The sequence below is a fragment of the Hyaena hyaena genome, unplaced genomic scaffold (genome assembly GCF_003009895.1).
Source record: "Hyaena hyaena isolate Hyena2069 unplaced genomic scaffold, ASM300989v1 scaffold_47, whole genome shotgun sequence".
Lineage (NCBI taxonomy): Eukaryota > Metazoa > Chordata > Mammalia > Carnivora > Hyaenidae > Hyaena > Hyaena hyaena.
In genome coordinates, this window is record NW_024080679.1 from 4252613 (window position 1) to 4271201 (window position 18589).

At 43.5% G+C, this 18589-nt stretch overlaps 1 protein-coding gene across 1 annotated transcript; it reads right to left on the reverse strand.

Annotated features, from left to right (window-relative positions):
- Positions 1-1209: 1209 nt before the first annotated feature.
- Positions 1210-9556, reverse strand: ST8SIA3 (ST8 alpha-N-acetyl-neuraminide alpha-2,8-sialyltransferase 3). The gene is made up of 4 exons (XM_039230487.1): positions 9302-9556; positions 7770-7892; positions 4793-5350; positions 1210-2001 (listed from the first exon to the last, which is right to left on the reverse strand). Exons 1-4 carry the CDS (start codon positions 9478-9480, stop codon positions 1719-1721), a joined length of 1143 nt encoding a protein of 380 aa, XP_039086418.1. The 5' UTR covers positions 9481-9556; the 3' UTR covers positions 1210-1718.
- Positions 9557-18589: the final 9033 nt, after the last annotated feature.

Below are 18589 nucleotides of genomic sequence, written 5' to 3' on the forward strand. Positions count from 1 at the left end.
GTATGTGGTTTAATCAGAGGCATGATTATACCTTCCTAAAGAGGGATAGTGAGCCAGTTACTGAACTATAGCAATTATTTTAAACAGGATTTGTAACATTACAAAAAGTCTAGGATGAGATTTCTGGAAAAGAACAAGCTACCCCACCCAAATGTATTACAAATGTGCTTGACTGGCATTTGGAAAGAAGAAAAGAAACTCTTATTAAAATTTAACATCAACTTGGCCAGACTTTGGGCTGAACTGGAAAAACAAAGTGCTGCTCAAATGAGAAGGCTGGGGTGGGAGTGATGTGATTTCTACTTCTAAGGCTGAAATAATAATAATAATGAAAAGACACAATGGCCAACTAATTCCTTCGTGGCAGGTCTACACAGTTTAAATTCCAAGGGTTATTTTATATCAAATCTTGCCACTTCCTAACAACTTTTCCTTATGAAGCGCTTAATTTTTAGATATACAGATCTGATTTCAGTGGGGAAAGGGACTATCCAGTGTCTACAATTGTCTTGAAGAGAACAAATGGTTCTGAGCAGTGCTGATGGACACAGCGACACTGAAGATGACCTCACCTCAGCACTATTCACATGGGGGCCTGTCCCGGTCAACCTCCAGTCTTCTACTTTGCTCTAACCCTTTGTTTTTCAAAGACTCTGAAAGGGCACCTTGGTTACAATGCTTTAAGGTATATGAGGATTCCATAACAACTTTTAAGTATTTTTCTTCCTTTTCCTCTCTGTGACCCAGGATCTTAAGCTGACTCATTGCCTCTATATTCTGAGAGAATGCTCAGCCCACCTATTGGGTTGAGATTGTGGGAGGCGCTAAACTCAGGCTGGCACGCCCTCACAGATGTGGCAATAGAATGATCTGCCACAACAGCACTCATGTCAAGAGATGCAATGCCACCCATGACATACATTTTCTTTGTGACAGTGAAAAATGCACTGTCTTATATGCCATTATATGCCGTTCAGCACAGAGGGACCACTCTGCTGTAGAATGACAGCATGGACTAGTGAGAACCTGGCAAGTGGCATTTCTTATAAAAGTAATCATAAGGGGATCCATCATGATTTGGTCAACATCAAAGTTACCCAGAGCCTTGATCACATCAAGCAAGTACAGGTGCAACACATACAAGCAAAGCTAATTTAATATGATTCCTAGCAAATTATTAAACTCCACAGTGGTGGGGCAAGGGGTTGTAGGAAAGAGATTGAGAACGACAGCGAGAAATAGAGAGTGAGAGATGAGATATGCAAGTGGTTTTTTGTTTGTTTGTTTGTTTGTTTCCATTTTGAAGAGTCTGATCCCACCCAGGCAGAACTGAAATCCTGCCCAAATTGGCCAGAGGCCTGTGACAATGAGGACTGTCTCTCATAGCTGCAGGAACGACAGCTCTCGTCCTCATAAAAAATGGGGAGGCAGTTTATTATCAAAACACAAACACAAAAATACTTCCGACCATTTCGTTAGCAGCATGGTTCCCAATGCAACATTCCCTTTATCAATCAAGTTTACATCATGTGGCTTCAATTCGTTTGTCTTGCCAAGACCCTTAAAAGAGCAGGTGCAGAAAGAGGGAGAGAAGACATCTTTCCTTTTAAGCAGCAGACAATCGTTATAAGGAATTCTCTAGGGTTCTATTCTGAAGACTATTCCGTTTGATTTGGGGCACTTTTTAAATGGCCATTTGGCACTTTCTGTTCAGAGTCTTAGGCACAGTGTGACAGAGTCAGCTTGGTGAGCCCTTCCCCGTGCATTCGATACAGCAGCTGAAACTCGGCAGGCAGCTGGTGTGACTCCTGCCACTTGGTGGTAAATTTGGTTCCTTTTTTGTCATAGTAATGGTATGGAAGATCTTCCCTTGTGTTGGGGTCAAATCCAAAAGGCCAAAATCCATACAAGTGGATCTCTTCACATATCGCTGATGCAAGGGTGTACATAAGGATACCTGTGCTCAGTCGTTTGGGTGACAAGTGTTTGTTTTTCCAGTACCTGTGGAACAGTAAGTACATGTGGATTCAGAGGCCAGTGCTGGTTTCAATCAGATAGGTCAATATGACTGGGCCGGGAGGTGGATTTGGACATGAAACTTAAATAGTACTTGCCTTTTTTTTTTTTTTTAATAGTATTTGCTTTGAATCTATATTTTAGAACACCTCTGGGCAGGACCGGCTACGTAATTTGTGAGACCCAGTGCAAAACAAAAATGTGGGCCCTTCCTTCAAAACTCACGGAGTTTTGAGAGGGGGATAGCAGAGCATTAAACCAAGCGCCGGCTCTTCTGAGCACAGCTCCTGTGTGACAGCACAGGTTATACATGTGTGACACAAGCCCCGCCTCTTGGCTGTGCTAAGGAGTGGTGGCTCTGACTTATTGGTGACCCCGCAGAAGGCCAGGAGCAATGGGAATGACTATGTTTCTCATACATAAAGTCCCCTTGGAAATGGGGAGGAGGTTGTTTCATCCAAGGGCACCTTCTGTGTCACTTTCTTATCCAAATCTAGAGGTTAAATGCTGTTTCTTTGGTCTGGAGAGATTGTGGGGCCTTATTTTTCAGTATCTTCTTTTAAAAAATCATATTCCCTGTTCCGTTGTTTTCTATGGGATTCCTGAGCCCTTCTTTAGCATGCCAGAACCTAAGAAAAGCATTTAAACGCTTTTTGAATCTAAAAAAAATGCTAGATTATGGCTGTTTTTCCTTCCATATTTAGACAGTAGTTTGAAGCCTTCCTACCTATACAGCCAAATATTTGAGACTGCTGCGGAGTCAGGAAATGAGTTCATAAGAGTGTGTATCATTGGCTGTGGAGGCAAAATTAAACTGTTCCTGAATCAGGTTCCTATGGACTGTATTTCCTTTGAGTTTTCATTGAACCAATGTGTTCGGTTCCAGCCTGAGGGGCTGTGAAGCATTATGGCTCACTCCATGGCCTTTCTGAAAAGCTAGGGGCAGGGGAGGGCATTCAAGCCAATTTCCTAAAGTTTCTAAGCACATGTCATTCCTTCTTTACTATTTGAAAGCTTCACAGACCTTTCCCCATTCCAGTTGAAATTTAAAACTTTAGTCTTGGGGCACCTGGATGGCTCAGTTGGTTAAGCATCCGACTTCGGCTCAGGTCATGATCTCGCGGTTCGTGTGTTCGAGCCCCGCGTCGGGCTCTGTGCTGACAGCTAGCTCAGAGCCTGGAGCCTGCTTCAGATTCTATATCTCCCTGTCTCTCTGAATCTCCCCTGCTCACACTATCTCTCTCTTTCTCTCTCTCTCAGAAATAAATTAATTTAAAAAAACATTATACAACTTTAGTCTTGGTTTTCTTACTAAGGAGATACAGTGACTTCTGACAAGTCCTTTGGTATGGCTGAACTTAAATAAAGTAAGACAGGAGCAAAATGATGAGGTCAAAAGGCCACAGGAGGACAGGTTGCTGGGAGGCATGGCTTCTAATTCTAATTTTGGGCAGTGACATTAGGTGGTAAATAATTCCTTTTCTTTGTACCTCAGTTGACTCATCTTTAAACTTAAGAGTTGGGCATATCACCTCTCAAAAAGATGGCCACACATCTTGGGAAGCTGGGATAGTCCCAATTTTTATTTGTTATCCTATTGTTATTAATAGCACCCTCTTTCTCTTAAAGACAGAGCTCCTGTTTGGACTATGTATTATGGTGTCACCCTACATGTTAGATACATACCACTTTATTAGATGATGATTCCTCCCTCTATGAGAGGTCAACTAAACAGGTCTTAAGTTTGGGGGACTTCAGAGGACTACAGGAGGGAATGATCTACTATGGGATAAAAGTCTTTAGAACTCCCTGAGTACCCATTCTCCCAGAACCCAATTTAATGTGTAGGACTATCCGGACAGTATGTTAGGACATGGAGGCTACTTGCACAGGGGAAATTAGAGTTGAGGCAGTTTCCTCAGATGATTTAAATAAAAATATCCTGCAATTAATTTTGCTTTATAAAATGCCCTGGATTAGTGGCTCCCAATTTTGACTGCATATTAGAATCATCTGGGGAGTTATTAAGAAAAACAGGTACCAGGGCCCTTCTCCTCCCCCTGCCAGATAAATTACATTAGGATCCCTTGAAGTGGAGCCCAGGCAACATAGTTTTAAAAGTTCTCCAGGTGATTCTAAAGTACAGCCAGAGTTAAGACTCATCAGACTAGACAAAAATACTGCATTTCTGGTCAATGTCTCTATCAAATTACAAGGGATAATAGCAAGCTCATAAAATATCTTTCACATGTTTTGTCACTGGAATCCCAAATTTTAAAGGCCGATTATACAGTTTATGATTTCTCTAAGTGGCTATCTAATCTTGGACATCGACAAAACCAAATACAAAAATCAAAAGGAACATTTTAAGTCAATTGCATCTTTTTCAGAAAATTGCTTGGTTTGGCTAAGTCAGCCATTGGCATTATTGGGACATAGCTCTCCATTAAAGACAGTTCTTGATTTTTGATGATTTCTGTGATTGGCTGTTAGGCTTACCACCAAGGGAGGGGACAGGGATTAGAGAGGGCAGACTGATGAAACACCAGTCCCCTCCCCACCCCCCCATTTGGCACTTTGTTACCAGCTGGAAGTAGGAGATTGAACTTCTTACTGAGAATGATTCATTCTTTCATTATAAAAACATAAGAGTTTGCCTTAAAGTGCTAAGCTAACCACAACAAGTAACTAATCGGATACCTCCCACCCCCAAGAGATTACAATATTGATTTGCCATCTGGTGGGGTAAGACTTAAAGGCAATAAAATATACACACCTGTTGACATGTTGCATTATATTTCCAGGCCAAGCCAATTGGACCTTTAACTGACCTCTGTGTTCAACAAAAAAGTCAACTAATGTCCTGGTAACAGTTGCTGAAGTGTGGAAGAAAAATGCAGGGATCCAAAGAATGGCCCCATCGAGCTTTTTTAAACTGAGGAAAAAGTTGTTACGGTCCTGAATAGTCAAAAGATTGTTGTAATATTTTTCCAGAATGCTGGGGTTGAAGGTGGTAAGGTTGGTTTTCCTTCCAACATCTCTTTGGAAAGCCTCCGTAGGGGCAAAATTGCAACGGAAAACAAAATCTGACTTATCTATTTCTTGTCCACACCGGCTCCCTGTCAGGATCCCACTATTTCCAACCACAGCACAAATATTAAAATGCTTATTCATAATGGGTGACACATCTGGAAGCAGTGATCGGAAGTTATTGCTAATAGAGAAAACATATTTATGGCTGGAATAATCATAGTGCATCAGTTGTCCGATCCGAACACTATTCTTGGTCAAAGAAAAATTTTTTATTACATCGACATGCTGAAGAATTTCTTGCCTAAAATGAAAAGAAATTCATTAAATGCATCCCATTCAAAAGAATTGATTTTCCATCTTATGTCTTATGCTGCCATTTCATTCAGACAAGAATCGTAGGCCCATTGTATCTAAGAAAGATTAAACATTCATAATAATTGCGGTCATTGGGGGAAAGACTGCTTCAGAATCTACAGATGTGCTAATTTCTCAATCAAGTTCTGGATGTAATCCTTCAAGGCTTATAAATGTTGTCACTTACAGTTTTAGCTGCCATTCTTTGGTTTTCTGCTCTATGTATTTGATCAAGGAGGAGCCATAGGTCAAACTATGTCAGAAAATATAGGGAGACAATTTACACAGGCTCCAAAGAGCTCAAATTAATGCATAAACATTGGTGACTTAGAGTTTGTAACCAGGTACTATTTGTTTGCTATTGGACTGTAGTGTTCAAGGAATATCAAATATCACTGGTATCCAAATAAAAGCCAAATAGATATGAGTCACTATAGTACTATCTATTATTAAAATATGGAAATGGTAACAACTGTGAATGTAGTTGCATCTTTAATAGAAATGAGGTGATAATCTCATTAAGGTCCTTTGAATAATGAAACGGGAATATTTTTCTACTTGATTATATAGAAACACAATTTAGTTGGAGTAACTTAATCCTTAGAAAAAGAGGCTATTGTGAATCCTGAAAATGTGTGTATACTCTAAGAATTAAGAGGATAAACAAGTCAAGGGTGATACTTAGCACTAATTTCAGGTCTCTTTCATGTTGAGCTTTAAGTAAATTGCGCATTTCCTCTTAAGGTTTCAGCTATTTAAAACATTTATGAGAGACCAGTAACATGTTACTTTGCTACTAGATTCTCTAATTCTAAGAAATCACGTTGTGAATTTCCTAAGTCTTTTGCCTAAAAAAAAACACAAAACAAAACAAAAACAGGTTTGAAACTAAATGCTGTGCATATCATCATTTTAACTGGAATTTTATTTAAAAAAAAAAACCACTTCATTTGTCAAAGTATAAAGCAACATAAACTGAATGCTTTAATCTAAAACTTCCAAAGTTACCAATACTGTTCTTTACAAGCTAGTCTTTACCTGTCATAAAGGTAAAGTAAATTTAAAATGATACTGGGAAAATTAAAGTTTACCTAATAAATGGATTGAAAGGAGGGAAGTTTTGAGAAGGAAATATTGTTCTGACTGGTCATTTGGGTTACATGGCCTAGTGTGGGAAGACAATTTTTACTGAGTTTGAAATATGTTTTGGGAAATGTATAATGTGTTCTAGCATGAAAGTTTTCTGGGTTGTCTATAAAATATCGGACTAAAATATTGGACTAAACCCAATGGGTTTTTTTTAAGGCACTTCTTTGGTTTTAGAATTAATCAGTTATTGCCATGGACTAGTTTCTAATTGAATAGTATTTTAAAAATTTTAATATAATCACATGACTATATGAGCTTTTAATGACACCATAGATATTTACTGAATTGGTTTTAATTCTATCACTCAATTAAAATAAAAAAGGTGCAGTAACCAGAAATACTATGACCAAACACAGCTCCCTAAATGAGTGGTAAAATGATTATTCGTAAAATAAATATTCACACCTCTAATGAATACACTAGATGGCTCACATTCCACTTAGTAGCATAATAATCCCACCAAAAAGGAAGATGTAATGACTTATCTGGGGTTGCTAAGAGTAGACCAGAATCACTCAGGATAATAAATTTGAATAAATCTCATCCTTCTTCCCCACCACACACAAACACACACTCACACACACACACACTCCCTCATGTGTAAACCAGGCTGTTACAAGCCAACAACCTATAAAAATGATGTTGGGTAGCTTTTATAATATATTAAGGGCTATAAAGGTTTAATGAAAACAAATAGGCAAAACCAGAACAAAACCATACTTAAATACCTGCAAATATTTGGGCCAAGATTTTTTACTAGTAATTGATAAGCAGATTATACTATTTTCTGTGTGTATCAGTGTGAGACAATTCTATTTTATTTCACTTTTAAACATTATCTCAGTGGGAGAATGAAAATGCATTAGGTGGTCTTTATGCAATTAACTCTTTTTTTTTAGTAGATGGCTTTGGCAGTGTTACCCATGCATGTTAACTAGAAATCATTGTGCTCAATTAAGCCCAAGTTAGGGAGCATATTGGAAATATCTTTTTCTCTTCCATTCAAATTGGTCTTCTTGATATTTTCTTTTTATGAGGGCACTGCGCCCATAAAAAAAGAGTTACCAATCAGCCTTTGTGCAGTCAGGTCTAGAAGACAATGCAAGTAACACCTCGCGGTGGGGGATAGATTTTTGTGGTTTTGGAGTATTTTGTTTTGTTTTGTTTTGAACTCCAGAATTCAAAAACACCTTTCGGATCTTTTCCCCCTATCCTACCTTTGATGTAAAAACGCTGTCCGATTAAATGTCCACTTAGAAGGTTTCTCTTGGAGTTCGTGGGTCAGAGAATTCGTAATGGGCACAAATGACGGATCTAGAAACTTCAGCGCAAATTGTGACCTGGAGAGGAGCATGAGTACACAGACAAACGTGCTGGCCTCAGCTGGGGGAAGCCAACGTAGCCATTAAAGTCCAGGCTGCTGGGGGCGGTGCGCGTGGCGCGGGGGGTGGGGGGGAGTGGGGGTGCACCTGGCACAAGCACTGGCTCCGTCCCGCCCCAGAGCCCCTCTCATTTGGTCCACTCCCTGCTCCCACACACACCCGGGGGGAGAGAAGGAAAACTAGGGAAATCCGCCTCCATTGTCCATCCCTCCGGGTGCGGGAGAGACCATAAAATGGCCGTCTCGCGGAGAGCCGGGGCGGGAGCCGGGCGCACTGCCGGAGCCCGAGGAGCCGCGAGGACCGCGGAGTCAGCACCGTGGACAGCGGCCGCGCCCCCGCCGCTGCGACCCGCGGCGCCCCGGCTGTCCGGGTGAATTGATTTTTGGAGAAAGGGCAGAGGAAACCGGAGACCCAGGGGAAGACTGGGGGTGGCTCCTGCCTTAACCTCTTACTTCCCGAGCCGAGTCTGATTTCGCTCCCTGTCCCCTGACTGGGGACCCCGGAGGCCGCAGGCAGCTCCACTCTTGCGCCCAGGTGGGGCTTCTCTAGGTTCCGCACCTCTGGCCCCTTGGACCACAGCTTGCGGTTTGTATTTGCCACCTGCCCCCGGGAGGTCCTCCTGGAAGAGCTCCTGAGGTTCACAGGTAGAGGCAGGGGTTCTCGAGGAGCTGCGCCTGGAGCCTTCCCTGTCCAGCCCCTCGCGCGGCGGCGACTTGGCCCAGGGGCGAGGGTAGGCGGCCCTTCGGAGGCTTGCTTCCCGCAGAGGGCGGAGGAATTGCAGAAATCCGGGAAAGGGGGGTGGGGGGCCGTGGTGGCAGCAGTGGGGAAAGGATCGAGGTAAAATACCCCAGGGGCTTCAGGAGAATAGACCAGCGCATCGTTTGATGGGGTGGGGCGTGACGGAGAAGAGGGAGCACCGCGCTCGGGGAGTCCGGCGCCTGCGCCATTAAGTCGCCCCGGACCGCCCGGAGCCCGGCCGCGGAGTCTGCGGACGCCGCCCCGGGAAGGCGCTCACCTCCCGCGCGTCCATCTCCCGGCTCACCGCCCCCCTCCCACACACACTCATTGCCTCTCCCTCCACCATCATTCTCCTTAAACCCTCCCCCCATTTTTGAAATGGGGGAAGGGATGCCGAGGAAGAATACGAGAAATGCAATCACATCGATTAGGACAACGGCTTTTAGGGGCTTCGGGTTAAAAATAAATAAATAAAGAAGGGGGAAGGGAGAATCAGAGAGGAGTGGAAGGACCACGCAGTATCTTGCCCAAAGTGTCTCGGAGAAGCCAAAACACCTATCACCTCCCCACCCCCCACCCCCCAAATAAACCAGATACCCGAGGGCTCTCCAATAGAGGCCCACACTCACCGGAATCCCGCGTGGAACATGTACATTCGGGGCGCCCCCGGGTTGGCGTACTTGGGAGTGGTGAAGATGTTCTCCTTCTTCAGGGACACGTAGCTGATGAGCGATAAAATCAGCAGGGCGACGCTGAGCATGACCAGTCCCAGCACACTGGCGACCCGGGCCATTTTGCAGTTTCTCATCCCGGGCTGGGCTGGGATCAGGGGAAGCAGGGAAATCGGTCCATTGAGCGGCCAGCAGCTCGCTGGAGTGCCAGTGTGTGTGTGAGTGTGTGTGTGTTCGCGCGCGCGTGTCAGCGTGTGTGGCGGGGGAGGGGACCGGGAAGGGGAGCCGCGGAGGCTCGGGAGGTGGAGAAGGGCAGGAGCCCCAGAGGGAAGCCGACCCCCCAGGCAGGGCCGAGCGGGGCCAGGAGTCTGGGCAGGAAGATGGAGGGTCTGCGCGGCGGCGTTGGCGATGGAGCGCGCCGCGCTGTGCGTACCGGCCGCCTGCTCAGGCTCCCCCGCGCGTTTCCAGCGAGGCTGCCATCTCCTCCGCCGCCTCTGAGATAAATGTGATTGGAATAATGTTACAGTTCGATCTAAGCACAGGATTTAATTAATGAACTCTAATCTCCCAAATAAGCGGGGGGAGGGGCTGTAGAGGGGAGGGGGAAAGGGGTAGCAGAGGGAGGGGAATTGAGGCTGGAAGGCTGCAGCCCACGTTAGTGGGCTTCCCGGCTGAGGATTTGCGCGAGGAGGTGGCTGGAGCGAGACAGAAGCCCAAACTTGCTTCAGCGGACCGTTCATTACTTTATAAATATGTTACAGGATAGGGTGATAACCAACTGGATTTGCTGCCTTGTTGGTTACACAGCAACTGCGTGCTTCTCCTAGATGCAAGGAGAGCAGTTTTAGGAAGATAAATATTTAAAAGTTTCTCTCTCCTCACTTTGAGGCACTACCCTGTGCCCCATGGGATAGCATGCGCTCAGGCACCCCAGCCCCGCCGGCAAAGAAGCCCGAAGAGCAGCTGGCCCAGCTTGGCTTGTGAGCACTTAAAATCTCCCTAGAAATTTCCAGAACCTCTCCCCTATCCACTTCCTTTGCCCACCACTGACACTGCTTCTCTCTGAAAGGTGGGCAGTGCCTAGCAAAGCTGTGAGGTGAGCTGTGAGTGGGGAGGGCCTGGCTTTGCACACCACAGGTGGTCAGCTAGGCAGTGTTCCCCAGCTGACCAGACCTGGAGCAATTCTCCCTGATTTAACTCTTCATTGCCCACTTTCCTCATACATCCCTGGGGCCAGGTCTTGGGGGTGGGCCACCTCACTTAGTCTTGCTTGGCCCATAAACGTTTATCAACCACTCTATAAATGCATGGAACTCACTTTTGAAGGAGTCCAAGAACCAGGTAAGAGTGGCTGCTTCTGAGGGTGGAAGGAAAGCTCACTGCCTAACATTTTGTATTGCTTGCCCTTCAGTTTGTTTTAGAATATGCATATGTTGCCTGTTATAACATCCATTGGGAATAAAAATTAACCCATTTTCAGTGAGGTTGCTGGATACTCAGAGGCAACCCAGCTATTTCTTTAGCTCTGTTCTTGGCAATTAACTTGTGGCATCTTCCACCCTAGTCTTACCCTTGGCCTGGTCCTCCCAATACTGGCCAATAAGCACTAATGAGAGAAGCTGGAGGTGAAAAATTGTTCTCCGAGAACCTTTTCCAGTAAAGCGAATTGACACTTTCCAAAGGTTTTATGATTTCTTTCTCTCCTGAACTTCTTGCCTTATGGACTTCGGTGGGCCTAATGTTATGGCCTGTCTGTGGCCCTCAGATTCCTGAAAGGGGTCAACTCCTGGACTGTAAACTCCTGCAGAGATAGGGCCATGTCGCCTTCCCTGCTGTTTGCACATACTGCCTGGCAACTGTCCCATGTAGAGGGAGGCCATGCTTCATAAATGTTTGAGGTCCCTTGTGAAAAGCATCCATCTGGTTGTGGACAGAGGCATGCAGAATGCAAGTGTCTCTTTCCAATGATTGACAAAGGGAGCTGTTCAGTTTGTACCCACTGAAGACATTTTATACCAAAACCTAAAAATGTGGGCCGAGAAGATACAAATAATCTTTTATTCATGGGGCTTATGTTATTTAACAAATGTTAGAAAAGGCCTGCACATCTGTATATGATGAACACTTGGGCAATATTTTTTGAATAATTACTGTAGTTTCTTTTAAAGAGAAGATCATAAGAATATAGTATAAAATGCCTAAAGGAGTAAGGTCATGTCTTAGCGAGCTGTCTAATAACTAAACGTGTTGGAAAAACTCTTCTTGAACACGGAGTCAAGGAACATGCCACAGAGCTCGGAGTAATGGTATTACTTTCAGGCTCTGGAACCAGCAGACCTGACTTCAAAAGCTTAATCTGGCACCCACAGCTGTGTGACCTTGGGTAAGTTATCAGCTTCTCTGTGTTCCAGGCTCCCCATCTGCAGAACCAGAATAAAAACCTCCCAGGAATTGGGGGAAGATTAAAAGACACGTAAAGTTCTTGGCACAGCTCTGGTTCTTTATTAAGCTGTTAATAAATATGAGCTAAACAGCTTGGGCAAATTTTCTGTGTATTTCTCTGACCCCATAAATGACCCACTACAGAGTTCATGGAAAGGGATGTACTTGGAGAGGCATTTTCCTACAGAAAATGGCAAGGATCAAGAAGCTCTTTGGTTTTCTTTATAAAAGAACATAGCAGGCTTTCCTGGGTCATATGATACAGCCTCATTCCACCCAGATTTAAAAACTGATACATTGCTTATGTTTAGCATACCTTTGTGAACTTTCTAAAGAAAATCCTAGTAGGATGATCCCCATATTGAATATGGGCCATTGAAAGCCATAGATGTAAAGGAACCAAATTAGCCAGAAAATGAGCCAGCAGGCAGGAATCCTGTGCCAGGCCTAGAGGTGGAAATGACAATTACCAGAGGAAAAATTTCTGGGGATGGTGCTTCACAGAGTGGTTGTAGTACTGGATATGGGATTTTTCAAGCCTGGGATGATAGCTACTTAATAAATTAAAACATAATGACATTTTTGTAGACTATCACTTAACAAATTTCATTAGAAATGAGACCTGTATGGGAGAACAGGAGGGTGAAAACAAGAAATACAGAAATGAAAGACCTCTCTGACTTCTGTTTTCTAAGGGAGCTGTTAGTTTGGACAAAGGTACTTCCCTCTCCTACCTCTGTTGAGTGCACACTTTTTGCAAACATGTCTCTGAGACCCTGTCTAGGTCCTCACCAACTCATACCTACCAAGAGTAGCTTCCAGACATTTTGGATGGGAAAGCTGGGAAGGATGATGTCTTTGGTAAGGAAGAGCTTCCTTCATTCCTTTATTTCTGTTTTCTTTCATCAATTCATTAAATAAAATGTGTTGGTTATCAGACATCTTGCTGGACAGATAAAGGGTTATAAAATCATCCTTGACCGCCCAATGCTTATGGTCTTGTGGGAGAGAGCTCAGTAAGCATAATGGCAGTGTCGTGTGAGTGGGCGCTTGGGTGGTACCATGGAGTAGACATACTGCCAGCACTACGGAGAGCTTGTCAACAGAGGGCTGATGGGAGAGGCAGAGAATAAATTGTGACAGGTTGGGGGGGTTCTTCAAGGAGGGCAACATCTGAGCTGGGCTTTAAAGTATTGGTGTGATTCATTAGGTAAAGAGGTTAAAAAAGGACCTTCCAAATAGAGCGGTGGTGAGGAGGTAGGGAAGATTAATTATGGTGGGCTTGACTAACAACAAGAGATGTGAGGTGACTGCCACAAAAGAAAAGCCCAGAAAAAGAGTGAGGGCCAGATTGTGAAGGGTCCTGGATGACTTGCTAAGGAGTTGGCTGTGCTTACAACTGTCCAACGTTTAAGAGAGGAATGGCTCAATCTAATTTGCACTGAATGGATGCAGGAGCAGCTGGACGCAGGCCCATGGGGAGATGGGAACAGCAGCTGCTCATGTGGACATCAGCTGATATGTTCTCTCCTTGTGCCAGAAGCATCAGTGTGCCTTAATTTATCAGTGAACCAAGTGACCATTTTCTGTTATGAGACACTCCTGAGTAAGGCACCAGGGAGTTGACTTTTGGAAGGGCAAGTGACCCCTCCTGGATCACATGGAGATCATAATCAAGGGAGCTCGGGAATGGTCCACTGGAAAGCTGTTTTTTGGCCACAAGTTACTGGAGTCTTTTCTGCACATTATTGCCTGACTTCTTAGTTCCTAGTAGGTCTAACAGTGGCCACAGGGGAAAGATTTGGGGACTCTGGGGGTTTCTTTATGACCTCAGGTGTGGGAAAGCCATTGTAGTCAAAGAAAGCCTCTCAAAAGCCCTCAGATGGGACTGGGACTAGAAAGATGCATGGGAATTTCCAGAGGTGGAGATTGTAGAAGAGGGCAGGTCAGGCAGCGCCAACCAGGCTGAACAAAGATGTGGAGGCAGGAGAAGAAAGGCATGTTGGGACCAGCGAATAGATATGCCCACTTGGAGTAAAGTGAAAACAGCCACGATGTAGAGAGCACTTCTTATGCGCCAGGAGCCTTTTATACGTAATCTGTCATCTTCACCCCGATCTGGAGAGGAAGGTATAATTATTTTCACTTCATAATTGAAGAAACTGATGGAAATGATCTTGCTCAAGACAAAGCTGCTTTGACTCTAAACCCCACCCTATCCACTATTCCAAACTGCTTGGAATTGGTTCCTGAGACAGAGTTGGAAGTGTGTGCAGCCCTGGGAAATCTGAAGGCATCATCCTTTGAGAGTGAGAATCCGTTAATACTGGTGAGGAGGAGGAGAAGAAGAAGGAGGAGAGAGATGATGTCATATAACATTTATTGTTCACCTACTATGATTTGGATATTACCGTAGGCATTTTAACAACTGATCTCATTTAATCTCTATTCCATCCCTCTGAGGATGGAGAAAGAATAAAGAAACTGAGGCTCAGAGAGATTAATAATTTGCTAAGGTCACACAACTAGTGTGTTCCAGAAGAAGATTGGACTCCACTGGTATTCCAGAGCTCAGAGGAAGAGGGGCTTTAACTTTCTCTCTTGGTTATTGTATCTCACGCAGGATGACTAAGGAAGAGAGTGCATAGCCTCTTTGAAGAAGCCATTTAATCATAAGGGTGGAGTGCCAGGGCAACCAGGAAACAACCAGAATGATTCATCTGAAGGGCAGGGGCTGCTCTGAGGCTGGAAGAAGGTTGGGTAGGGCTGGAGCCTGGGGACAGAGGGCCAGCCCTCCTGTGGGGTTAGCCAGGAGACAGAAACTTACTTTCCTTGTATCCTTTAGTGCCAGCACACCACTCAGCACAGCTGATGCTCAGTTTGGAAAGAAGGCAGGATACTCCTCTGCTCTACAGAATACCTGAGGTCCAGAGTGGGGAGAAGTTAGGTCTCCAGTACGGACTGTAGAGAAAGACTGTACACCTCAACTAGGGTAGATGAGTTGACTTACCTATTGAAGAGACCATGTTTAATGGAAATTAAGTAGTTAGATCAAGCTAGATTGATATTAATACATGTGCGTAGTACAGAATATAAAGCACAGGAGGGATGCAGGGGGAACAGTAAAACTCCCTCCCATCTTATTTCCTCAGAGACAGCCACTGTTGCTGTCCAAAGATGCCCTATGCGTTCACAAGCATCTCAGTATTAATTTTTAAACCTAAGTGTGGATGATATTTAAAATGTTTAAAATGATATTTATTTCAAGGTTTTTGTCTGCATCTTTACAAAAGACATTTTGCATAAATTTCAACATTTCGGATGTTTGCAATGATTACCTTTTCTAGAAGCTGAGGAATTACTCACTTTGCGCCTACAGACGAATGCTTCTCTTAAAGCTCAGTGAAGCGGCTCTGTGTGAAAGGAATAGAAGAACTTCAAATAGCCCTTTCTTCATTGAATAAATAAAATATATTTGGAAAGCCGTTTTAAGACTTTTTGTGATCCAGTCCCTAGGAAATGTTTTGGAAGGAGCTATTATGTTCAATTGTGTTAATCTCCTGGGTCCTTGCATAGAATTTCCACTTTTTAAATGTTTGCAGCGATTACTTCTTCTAGAAGTTCAGGTATTATACTTGAAGAAGCTACTTGAAAAATAATCTTACAGTTAACTCTTAAGCTATTCTTATGTCTATTGTATCTTTTTATTGCACTGACTGTGGGTATAGGAAATCACCCACGGTTAGAGCCGCCACAGTAATATTACCAGCGTACCATTAGGGGCGGTGTTTTAAAAAGGAATCTGATTTTAGCCTTCATCTTGAGTTTTGGGGCAGTTTTTGTCCCTTATGCTTCTAAAACTGTAATTGTCAACAACCTATCTTTGAGAGCAGGAGAAAAAAACCACTGTTTTGTTTGTATATTATTATAACAAAAGCTGGCAAAATTTTCCTTGTAATTATTAAAAATGCACTACCACTTGCTGATTTATTGATAGGTGCTGCTTACACAGAGGAAATGGTAGGGATTGTTGATGGATAGATTTCCAAGTACCCTCCTTTCTGAATTCTGGACCCCTTCTCCCAATTATAAGCATACACCCCTCACCTAAGATTTATTTTATGGTCATAGGAAATTCACAGAGATAAGAGATTGCTGGGCTTCTCAATATTGAAAAATCCAGTCTCAGTAGAGCAGTGGGTTAGGAGACTGAGCTACAACATGTTTTATTTTATGGACATCTATGTTCTATATCAAGTCATGTGTATAGTAATGCTATGTGATAGCATTTTATTCTTTTCCACAGTTATGGGAAAGAGAGACTCAGTGAGGTTAAATAACTTGACCAAGTTCACAGCAGCTTTTTTTTTAAATGGGATTTTAATATAGGACTGAATGACTGGACGATTATGCCTCTTTTCACCAAACCTTGTTGCCTCCCATGCTAGAAGCTTAGGGTTTGTGCACTGGGACATGACAGATTTTACCTTGAAGTGGTATTTCTCATTAAAACAAGAGCCAAGGATGTGGTACCCATCTTGGCTTCTGTACCCCTTTCTCCTCATGGTTAGCTTTCCTCCAGAACATCTGAATACAAGGGAAGTGACTTCTCAATGGATGAGATGATCAATAAAAACCTATGACAAATCTCTTATCTCTTTGTTTCAAAATTTTATTTTGTTCTGTAGCTTTAGAGCTTTACATGCTAAAGCGATTGAGTTCTGTTGAAGGTGGTGTAAGATGAGGTGATGTCTGGCTTTGGGTGTCTGTACTTTTGAGGAAGGCAGTTTTGAAGTAAGACGATCCGCAGGTGGAGGAGGTTGGCGGAGCGTATCAGAGAAGTGGCAAGCAGATCAAGAATGTAATTAGCACCTTCTCCCTAATAGCATCTGGAGTAGAAGGAGCCAGGGCAGGCTTAGAGGCAAGAGCGAGGTAACCGATCTTCTACAGGGTATCTCTGATGCTTGCACCAGCTATCTGACACCTGCCTAAATTCCTATGTAGAAGTGTGCCTTTCTTTTTATTCTTGCTCTGAGTTCAACTTGCTTAGTAAGGGAAAAAAAAAAAAAAAACCTCAATCATTATGTATGCTGTTTCCTTGATGAAGAATTATATTTCTTGTATTTTTACTGAAGGAAAACGTCAAGCAAAAGTGAGTAGAAAGCATGTTATAATACTGCTCTTCACATCTGTCATCCGTGATTAAAGTAAGTCCACCTGTTGCACATTAGTCACCACAAAGAGGTATCGCTGCTCACCCAGGGGCAGGTGCTACGTCAAGGGTAGTCAGAGAGCAGAAGACGGAGAGTATTGCTTCATTTCTTGGAGACCCGACATGATATACCGTGGAGATAGGCATATTCAGGTACCTGAAGTAGACCCCAAGGCGGTCGCTCAATTCTGCTTTTGGTTTTGGCTCAGCTCTTGGATAATCTTTCCCCATCTGGCAGGGGAATTAGGCCTTTCTGATCCTGCCAACATTGACTGCTAGCACAGATGTCTCTTCACCTCTCCTCTCCCTTCCTCCGTCTCTTTAACCAAGTAGGATTGACAAGTAAATGGAAACCTTATAACATTAAACTTACTTTTAAGTCTCTGTAGCAGCATGCTTAACTCTTGGGTTTTATGCTGGATGGTTGTGTGATTTAGCAATATTAGGTCGGATTTGCAAGACTGTGGACACTGCATCTATTATAGGTCCTGTGCAAGGCTAGCTGTGAAAAAGTGAGAGTTGCAAACAGCCTTAGACCTTTAGATAGTGGCTGTGAGCACTTATCAAACGATGCTTTCTTTGTGAGCTCAGTGGAAAGGGATGCTGGTTCCACGTAGGTCTTTATAGTTGATAATCACTATCTTTAGGGCCATCTTTGGGGAAAAAACTGACAACCATATAAATCTTACATTTTTATAGCACTTCAATCTTTTTTCAAAGTACTCTCACATCTATTATCCCATCTTGACCTCCCAAGGAAACTGTGAGTTGGGCACCGCAAGTATTTCTATCCTGATTTCACAGATAAGACACAAGGAGGTTAAATCACACAGACAGGCAAGAGGAGACTGAAGCTAGACATTCATGTCTGATGTTAAGACTGCTAGTTCCTCTACTAAAAAAAAAAAATACCCTCTTTTTTCCCCTCTGCCTTTAGCTTCTACTGTTGATATCGCTTTATTTAAAGCACTGTTTCTCAACACTGCCTGTTTATTTCAGTCACTTGAACAACTGAAAAATAATTCCAGGGTCCAGGCCGCTCCCCAGACCAATTAAATCAGGGTCTTGCAGGTAGCTCCCAGGCATCCGTGTGTCTTAAAGCTCTTCAGGTGATTCTGATGCACAGTTAGGATCAAAAACCATTGTTAGAAGCTGGCCAATGGCAACCCTCATGTCAAATTCAGTGGTTTTTTTTTTTTTCTTCACTGCTAGCCTGGACCCATTGGACATTAATTTCTTCTTTAAACTCACTCCTTTCTGGTGTTTTTTTTTTTTTTTAAACATTTTTTATTTACTTTTGAGAGACAGAGTGAGACAGAGCGTGAACTGGGGAGGGGCAGAGAGAGGAGACATAGAATCCGAAACAGCCTCCAGGCTCTGAGCAAGCATTCAGCACAGGGCTCGAACCCACGAACCATGAGATCATGACCTGAACCAAAGTCGGACACTCAACTGACTGAGCCATCCAGGCGCCCCACTCCCTTCTGGTTTTAATGAAAGGACACTCTCTCGGTTCCCTTTCTTTTCTAGTGGCACCCTTTTATTTTCTTCTTATTTTTTTATTTTCTTCTTCACCATCTTTGTTTTGTCTT

Excerpts from the sequence above, each read along its gene's own strand:
- ST8SIA3 (XM_039230487.1), bottom strand. The coding sequence starts at position 9,480 with ATGAGAAACTGCAAAATGGCCCGGGTCGCCAGTGTGCTGGGACTGGTC. Across the intron at positions 7,893-9,301 it reads ATGTTCCACGCGGGATTCCG|GTCACAATTTGCGCTGAAGT; the intron begins GTGAGTGTGGGC and ends GCTCCTCTCCAG. Across the intron at positions 2,002-4,792 it reads ATAATGCAACATGTCAACAG|GTACTGGAAAAACAAACACT; the intron begins GTGTGTATATTT and ends ACTGTTCCACAG.